The sequence below is a fragment of the Oratosquilla oratoria genome, chromosome 1 (genome assembly GCF_046742065.1).
Source record: "Oratosquilla oratoria isolate Oo_2021 chromosome 1, ASM4674206v1, whole genome shotgun sequence".
NCBI lineage: Eukaryota > Metazoa > Arthropoda > Malacostraca > Stomatopoda > Squillidae > Oratosquilla > Oratosquilla oratoria.
The window spans coordinates 85,887,697-85,897,041 of record NC_134777.1 but is presented as its reverse complement, the minus strand read 5'-3'; the positions used below and the strand labels follow the sequence as shown (position 1 = coordinate 85,897,041).

Sequence of the window (9,345 nt, the reverse complement as noted above, 5' to 3'; positions counted from 1 at the left end):
CCTTGGCAGCCGACCTTCTGAAGATATTCTTGCCACCATGGTTCCATTGTGGGACCTGAAAAAAGAATATTTATTATTTAATATTTTATCACAATTCACAAATTAAAAAATAATAAATAATAATTTACATCTTTTTAGTTTTTACCAAAAGAACAATAAATTATTTAATATTTATAAATTATTAATTTATAAAAAAAAAATATATATATATTATTATACTCACTTTGGAAACATCCTCAGACGCCAGGAGGTTCAGAGTGTGTGCACCACACCTCTGGTGTTTAGGCAGGCTAACCTCGGCTTCGTCAGCCTGGTCCAGGGCCTCCTCCATAGATATGACCTGAGGTCCTCAGCCAGCTCTTCGTAAGGCTTGTCCTCGCCAGGTTGTATGACGACGTCCTCTTGTGCAAAGTTGACAAATGCACTTACATAATTTGTGCCATTGTCTGTGGTCGTGCAGAGAATCTTGCTGCTGATGCTGAAGTCCTCATGCAGCTTGCTCAAGGACCTCGCCAAGTACTCGGCTGTCTGGTTCTCCTTCACCTCCTTCATGCCCAAGACTGCTGTCGTCCTCTCCAGGGTGGCCTTGTCCAACCACGAGACTGTGGAGCCTATGAAGGCCCGGTTGTGGCTCAACCAGCTGTCGGCAGTGGTGGCCAGGTAGTCCTGCTTGGACATGATCTGGGTGAGCTCATTTTTGGCCCTGGCGCTCATATGCTTGATGTCGTCGCCAAGCTTTTTCCTGGACGGCAGCTTGAACTGAGATTCAGGTAGTTGAGGAAGGCCCTGAGCGCCTCTGACTCTGTTGTTATGGTGGGCAGCATATCGCGGATAATCCACTGAAACACAAAAAAGATGTGTGAGTATTTGAAGTTAAATTTTTGTTATAAATTATTTTTATTTGTTAAAGTTAATTAATTTATTAAATTATTTTCATACTAAAACAGTAGAACTTTTAAAAGTAAAACTTACCTCATAAAACAGGTCAAGGGCCTTCTGCTGGTCAAACCTCTCAGCCATAGCCTCCTCAATACAGCCCTGCCTGAGGCTTTTGGCATCCCGACCACCACCAGAAGCAGAGCGGCCACGTTTGCTGCTGCCATCTAAGGCTGCTTTTAAGGCAGGACTATCTAAAGGGTGCTTGGTGGCATAATGCTTCTTTAAGTTGCTGTTGGTGTCATTCTGAAGCTTCAGCCTCGCAGTGCAATTTTTCTTGGCGCAGAGGGCAAACCCGGCGTCCCTGCCGACACCACAATTGAAGAAGGGCTTGAGAATGTCCCAGTCTCTGTAGAGGTCCCTTTCCCTCCTGGAACCGTGACCTCCTTCGGCTTGCTCGGCCTCGGTGTCGGCAATGTCCATGTCCTCGGCTCGACTTGTGCCAGGCATCAGCTCCGGACTCGAAAACTCTGGCAGTTGGATATCGCTGGCGTCAGATTCACTCTCAGCGAGGCCGCTTGGGTTCGTGGACCTTGGTGTGTCAGACTGAGCACTTGGGTTTCTCGACCTCGGTGTGGATGTCACGTACTTATCCATTGTCAGCGGTGAGTGTGATGTGAGTAGAGTAGTCTAGCCTCCTTGGGTGTCCTCTCCAGAGTGTTGTCAGTGCAACGGTTGAAGAATGACTATTGTAGCACTGTTTAACTAAATCGTAACTTACGGGACGCGGTGACAAGAAAGTCTGCAGACTGTGCAGATTTATAAACACTAAACAAGCGCTCTGATTGGCTGCTGCAGTCACCGGCGCATGCGCGGTGGCTGCGCGTCACTAACAAGCGTTCTGATTGGCTGGCAACCAGCTGCGGTCACAACATGACGAGTCTGTGTGGTACAGATAAAGCAACGAGTAGGCTTATACCGTTCCTTGTATACTTGTGGCAAGTCTATATAACACTGCTCCTTATATTGATATGCTAAAAATATCCTTTAGCAATCAGATCGCATATCAGATAGCAATCCCACAATATTTAAAATCTATAATAAAAAATCTATTTAAATCAAATAGATCTGATTCAGATGAAAAAAAAAATCGATTTTTATATATTTTAAAAAGAAAGAAAAAAAAATCGCCAACCCTGGTGTCCACTAACCTCATACACTAATACCTGTTAAGTCCGGCTAAAATTGGCATTTCAAAGCATAACAGTGCCTTAATAATAGTTTCTTATTTCACTATAAAAGTTTATATTAACTTATACTGCATTGAATAAGTCAATAGTTGATATATTTGTCCTATATACAATGTTAGGTTTCTAGTTTTTATGTATTTGTCCAATATAAAATGTTAGGTTACAAAGAAAGCAATGGCCTCCGCTAGCGGACCCAGGGATCTGGGTGCGCACGTCCTGTGTAATAGTAGTCCTTGATATACACATATATACATATATATACATACACACACACAACGTACGTCGGATACACGGCGAAAATTGGAACTCCGGAAAAGAAGTGCAACTATCGTGGATCTCAACGACGAGAGAGTACCTTGTTGTATTAGTAGGGAACGGGGAAAGCTCGTGGTGTACTGGGAAGGTGAAGAAATAGGAGAAAGAGAGGGATTATTGAGGAAAATGGAAGGAAATGAGGAAGGGGACGAACGGGCCCCGGATCATAGGAGAGGTGTAAACAAACGGGGGGACAGAAAACACAGACGAGGAACAAGGAAGCAGAGGTGTCAAGAGCAGAAATATAGATAATAACAGCTCAATGGAAAGAAAAGATAACTGCTTTTATAGATTTAATGAGGGAGGTGACAACCTCTCCCGACTAGTAAATCTAGAGAAAAAAAAAAAAAAAAAAAAACGAAGAATGGGAGGTTAGGTTTAACCAAGTGACCCTAGTTACCGAAAAAGTTAATAAACCGGAAGAACTAAAGAAAATAAAAATGTAAATAAAGAAATAGAAGAATTAAAAAGACATTTAAGAGAAGTAAAGGAAGAGAATGAGGAATTAAAGAGGAATAATAAAGAAAATAAAGAGTTCATAGCAAATGAGGTGAGTGGTTGGAAAAAAGTACAAGAGAACAATAAAATTGAATTTAGAGGTATAATGGAATAGCAGATGAAAGAACAAACTAAAAACACAGTTATTAAAGTGATGAGGGAGAAGGAGAATATAGTAGGAGACTTAGTGGATAAAAAGAAATGTATAATTATATTAGAGATGGAAGAGAAGTATAATCTAAATAGGACTTCAAGAATAAAGGAGGAAAAGGAAAAAGTGAATAAGTCCGCTCGTGACCTCAGCTCTCAGTCCGCTCGTGACCTCAGCTCTCAGTCCGCTCGTGACCTCAGCTCAGTCCGCTCGTGACCTCAGCTCAGTCCGCTCGTGACCTCAGCTAGAGACCTCGTTTTTCTGCACAGACACCAGCTAGCGAATACCTGTGAATTTTATATCTCCGAATAGTGTTAAGTGATTGTGTTGTGTTTTTGTAATTGTATACGTATAGCGCTATACAGTTACAGATATAATATAAAGTGCAGGGTTCTATTTAATTTCAAAACAGTTTTCTGTTACCGTACTCCAAAGGTAGGAGAAATAGTATAAGGTAAGCAGAGTAAGCTTCGCGTATTTAGTTTATTAGAGACCGCTTTGATTTTTTGTTGTTGTTGATTTGTATTTTCTCTTTGCCGTTTTTATTGCTAAAGGGGGAGCGAAATGGCTTGTGAAGGTTGCGTGAACCTAGAGGTCCGTCTCAGGATGTGTGAGGAGGAAATTCGGCTTCTCAGGAGTGCGCTCCGTGAGAAGAGTGAACCCTCCCCACAACCCAAAGAGCGTTCCACTTCTTCACCTACCGTCACTGCCATGAGCGAGTGGCGCTCCGTGGGGTCCCGTTTGTCGAGCCCGCGTTCGGTAGACGTGTGCCCTGTGGAGCAACCGCTGGCTCTAGTCAATCGTTTTGCTCTACTGGAGGATGAAGTGGCTGAAAACCAGGAGTTCTTGGTGGTGGGGGACTCCATGGTTCGAGGCTATGACGACATCCTGCAGCGAAAGACTAAGCGACGTTGCAAGCTTGTATGTCAACCGGGCCGTGGGATCGTTGATTGTACCCGGTCCATCAGGGAGCAAGGACGGAAGAACACGGTTACGATTGTTCATACGGGAAGTAACGATGTAGGTAGGGTGAGATCAGAGGAGCTTGTTCGGAATTACAAGGTCCTCCTTCAGGAGATGAAGGAACGTGGGAGCCGTCACGTAGTCTGTGGGATCCTTCCGAGGATCTACGCAGGCTCGTGTTGGAACAGTAGAGCCATAGGGATCAATGATAGGATATCGCAGTTGTGCACACAATTGGGACACCACTTTCTTGATCCTTGGTATCTCTTTTCTAGGCGCCATGACCTTTACGCTTCTGATGGGATCCACCTTACCCGCAGAGGCAAAGATGTTCTTACAAACCTCATTGTGGGAGTTTGTAATGAACTAGCTCCTTTTTTAGGGTAGAAGGCCAAAGGGAAGGGGAAATAGAATGTACTTGGGGAAACAGTGTAGAGTATAGCATTAATGTAGAACAATGTACCAGTATAGGACAAAATATAATTTTAGGATTTAATGTCGCTAGAGGACGAAATGTCACATTAGGATATAATGTCATAGGCCAAAATGTCGCAATGGGATGTAATGACAGTGGAGGACAAAAGATCACGATGGGAAGTAATGATAGTGGAGAACAAAATATCACGATAGGATGTAATGATAATGGAGGAGAAAATATCACGGTAGGATATAATGTCATTGAAGGCCAAAATGTAATTTTAGGAAGGGATACCGGACAGAATGTCAATGAAGGCCATAATATCATGATAGGATGTAATGTCGCTAGAGGACGATATGACACATTAGGATGTAATGTCATAGGACAAAATGTCACAATGGGATGTAATGACAGTGGAGGACAAAAGATCACGATGGGAAATAATGATAGTGGAGAACAAAATATCACGATAGGATGTAATGATAATGGAGGAGAAAATATCACGGTAGGATATAATGTCAGTGAAGGACAAAATATAATTTTAGGAAGAGATACCGGACAGAATGTCAATGAAGGCCAAAATATCAAGATAGGATGTAATGACAGTGGAAGACAAAAGATCACGATGGGATGTAATTATAGTGGAGGAAAAAATATCACGGTAGGATATAATGTCACTGGAGGACAAAATATAATTTTAGAAAGGGATGCCGGACATAATGTCACTGAACGATGGGAGGCCGGCGTGAATCACGGTGACGTAGGGGGACAAAATGTACAAAATAGATCGGATGACCGTAATCGACCAGATGTCCGTGATGGGGGAAATTTTAATTTTGATAGGAGAAATGTTAATGAGGCATTGAATGTCAATGAAGGACCAAATAATAATAATATAGAGCAAGGCATAAATAAAAAACAAAATGATAATATAAGACATGATATTGAAACTCAAAATGTGTCAAAAAGAAATAATCACGAGTTTCTTAAAACTATGTACTTTAATGCTCGTAGTATTAGGAACAAATTTCAAGAAATACAGGCGTATGTCAAAAGCGAAAATCTCGATATGATAGGAATAACTGAGACATGGTTAAATGGTACAGAGTTCGAAGCTGAATTTAATATTGCGGGATTTAAACACTTTCATTAGGATAGAAACCACAAGAAAGGTGGGGGTGTTCTATTGTACGTTAAAAACAATGTTCATGCTTGTGTTTTAGAGAAAGTGAAACAGGATGCATATGACAGTTTGTGGGTTGAGTTAACCCTAACAAATGGACAAAAAATGAATATAGGTGTAATATATAGGCCAAAGACATTATCATTAGCAGACGACAAACTGTTATTTCAAAAACTGTCTAGTTTCTGCAACCGGGATTTATTGATAATGGGTGATTTCAATTTTACTGACATTGATTGGATGACCCTTGAACATGGCCATATAGGTAGTCGCTTGATTGATTTTCTTGGTGACAATTACTTAATTCAGCATGTAAAAGAGCCCACAAGATATGGAAACTTGCTCGATTTATTGATCACTAGCCGCGAAAGCATGGTAACTGATGTAGAAGTCGGTGAATCTGTTGCAAATAGCGATCACAATTTAGTCAGATTCAAACTCCTAAACAATTTTAGAATAGATACTTGTGCTTCTAAAATACCCGATTTCAGTAAAGCTCAGTTCATAGAACTACGTCAGGAGCTTCAGCTTACAGATTGGGAGGCAAAATTAAACGAAAGGCCTGTAGATCAGATGTGGGAAATATTTCAAAATACGCTAACTAAGATGATTCAAACTTACATTCCTTTTAAGGACAGACGTCCCCCAAATCAGGCTCGCCCAAAGTGGCTCGACAAAGAAACTGAAAAAAGTATTGCTAAAAAGAGACAGGCTCATAAGAAATATAAGTGCTCGGGTGCATCTAATGACTATGAAAGTTATGTATCAATACAGAGAGATTTAAAAAAGACAATAAGAAAAAGAAAACGACAATACGAAATGAACATCGCTGAGAAATCCAAAGAGAATCCCAAAGAATTCTATAGTTACATTAGAGATAAAAAGGTTGTTAGGAATCACATTAGTCCACTATTATCTGCTGACGGTCAACTTGAATATTCAAATGAAGGAATGTGTAATATCTTAAACAATTATTTTAGCTCGGTATTCGTAAACGAAACACCTCAAAGTGAATTCCAAACTGAAACCTGTGAAAAGTCTGGGGTAAACTTACTCACTACGGTAAATATAACAAAAGAAAAAATTAAAAGGTGTATAGACAAACTCAAAGTTAATAAAACACCAGGGCCTGACGGTTGGCATCCAAGAATCTTAAAGGAAATGAAAAATGAGATTGTTGTTCCATTAGAAATTATTTTCAAGAAATCCATCATATCCGGAGATGTCCCAAGAGAATGGAAGCTAGCTAACGTTACTCCCATATTAAAAAAAGGTGACAAAAAGAAACCAAATAACTATAGGCCTATAAGTTTGACTTCGATCGTAGGAAAAATAATGGAAACTATCATCAGAGATGATATCGAATATCATTTAGAAAGTAATCGTTTGATAAATGATAGCCAGCATGGTTTCAGACGGAAACGTTCTTGCGTGACTAACTTACTCGAATTCTACAACACAGTTATCTCGAATTATGACAAAAGAAACAATATAGATTTAATATATCTAGACTTTGCAAAAGCTTTTGATACCGTCCCACACGAAAGACTACTTACTAAACTAGCTTTGCATGGAATAAGTGGTAGCCTATTAGATTGGACTAGTAATTGGTTGAAAGGTCGAAAACAGAGAGTTGTTTTAAATGGAAAAACTTCTGGATGGAAAAGTGTTGCAAGTGGAGTTCCTCAGGGTTCCGTTCTTGGGCCACTTCTATTCATAGTATATATAAATGATATAGACCATGGACTAAAATCTACTGTTTCCAAATTTGCTGATGATACAAAACTGTGCGGAGTGGCAAATGATCACTCAAACCAATTAGATATTCAAGAAGATTTAGATCAATTACAGCAATGGTCTGAAAAGTGGCTAATGAAATTTAACACAAGTAAATGCAAGGTAATGCACATAGGTAAAAATAACAGTAAGTACGATTACAAGTTATTGGGCAATTCGTTAACAAAAGTGGATAGTGAAAAAGATCTCGGCGTAATTATCAGTAACGACCTCAAATCATCCAAGCAGTGTATTTCAGCCTCTGAGAAAGCAAATAAGATTCTGGGATTGATTGCGCGATCTTTTGATTTCAAAAGTCCATCACTCATTAACAAGCTATATAAATCGTTAGTTCGTCCACATTTGGAATATGCTGTTTCCGTATGGTCACCGAATCTCATTAAAGACATTGACAGACTGGAAAAAGTACAACGGCGAGCCACAAAACTGATTCCAAATATCAAAAATAAATCATACGAAAATCGACTTAAGCACATGAATCTGTTTTCCCTAAAAAAGCGTAGACTCAGAGGTGACTTGATACAGGTCTTTAAGATTTTAAAGGGAATTGACAACATCAAAAGTGACAAAAATTTTCACATTGAATGAGAATCAGACAAGAAACAATGGTCTCAAACTGTTCGGAAATAGATTCAATTTGGAAGTAGGTAGAAACAACTTTGCCAACCGTGTAGTTAATGAATGGAATAAACTTCCTGCACAGGTATTGCAATGTAGTTCAGTTCGAAGCTTTAAGAATCATTTAGATAAATACCTAAGTAAGATGCTGTAATGATTATAATTTATGTTATATTATTTGTTTTTGTTTTGTTATAATTTGTCTGTCTGATTTTCATTTATTATTAGTTATATGTCAATTTATAATCATTTACTATTTACCTTTTTGTTTGTTATTCAACTATACCTATGCATTTATTTATGTGTTTTATTTGTAATTTTTACATTATTATAGTTTTAATTTATTATTAATATGATTTTTTTGTTTTGTTTTTTGTTTTGCATCCGACCTAGATATGGATCAAAAGGTCTCCTGTCGGCATGCTCCGCCTTTGTAATCCTTTGTAATATTAGAAGTAGTTCAAGTAGATGAACCAGAAATAGGGAAACAAATAGAAGAAATATATGGGCTCGGGAAATACGATACAGATAAGACCAGACCAATTAAGGTTAAATTCAGGCCACAAACGACAGCAGAGAATATCTTACCAAAAACAGGGTAACTAGCAAAAAGTGAGCAATATAAATAAACAGGTATTGATAAAAAGAAATGAATAAAGAGGAAAGAGATGATGAGAAAGCAAAAAGACTAGAAGCTAAAGAAAAAACGAGAAAAGAACAGACAGAAAAAGAGAAATTCTATTGGAGAGTAGTGAATATGAAAGTAAGGAAATGGTTCATAGCAGAGGAAAACGGAAGGGAAACGGAAAACACAATGGAAGCAGCAGAAAATTAAAAGTGTCTTACATATATATGGATGGATTAATAACAGGCTTGAACAAACTGAATGATTATCTGAAGGAAAAAGAACCGGACATAATGGGAATTGTAGAGACAAAATTGAAAGGTCCACTACCACCCAACAGTGTAGGCCATGGTGCATATAATTATTGGATTAGAAACAGAGAGGTAAAACAAGGGGGTGGAGTTATGTTCCTGACTAAGAAGGATATAAATGTGAGGAATGTCACATATGGAAAGAATAGAGTAGAAGTGGAAGGACAGGGATGAGAAGAGCAGGAAGTTTGTAGTAAATTATGTGCCTCCTAAAATGGCTTTGTGGGAAGAGAGAGAACACAAAAATATGTTAGAAGACACAAGGATAACACTAAATAAGATAATGGAAGATGGAGGAAGAATAGTTATAATGGGTGACTATAATTGTAAAGAAATCTGC

The 9,345-nt window shown here is 38.9% G+C and overlaps 2 protein-coding genes across 2 annotated transcripts in view; both read right to left on the bottom strand.

The window, feature by feature from the left end:
- The window catches only part of LOC143019578 (UPF0193 protein EVG1 homolog), a 137,718-nt gene that overhangs the window by 30,297 nt on the left and 98,076 nt on the right, over window positions 1–9,345 (bottom strand). The gene's annotated exons all lie outside the window — the stretch shown is intronic.
- Window positions 711–1,640, bottom strand: LOC143031461 (uncharacterized). Its single transcript, XM_076195302.1, has 2 exons — window positions 973–1,640; window positions 711–839 (listed from the first exon to the last, which is right to left on the bottom strand). The coding sequence occupies exons 1-2, from the start codon at window positions 1,531–1,533 to the stop codon at window positions 711–713; spliced, it is 690 nt and encodes a 229-aa protein (XP_076051417.1). The 5' UTR covers window positions 1,534–1,640.

What these genes read in the sequence shown, in the direction of transcription:
- LOC143031461 (XM_076195302.1), bottom strand. Translation starts at nt 1,533, where the DNA reads ATGGATAAGTACGTGACATCCACACCGAGGTCGAGAAACCCAAGTGCT. An exon ending in CCCTTGACCTGTTTTATGAG is followed by an intron (nt 840 to 972) that starts GTAAGTTTTACT and finishes TTTGTGTTTCAG; the next exon opens with TGGATTATCCGCGATATGCT.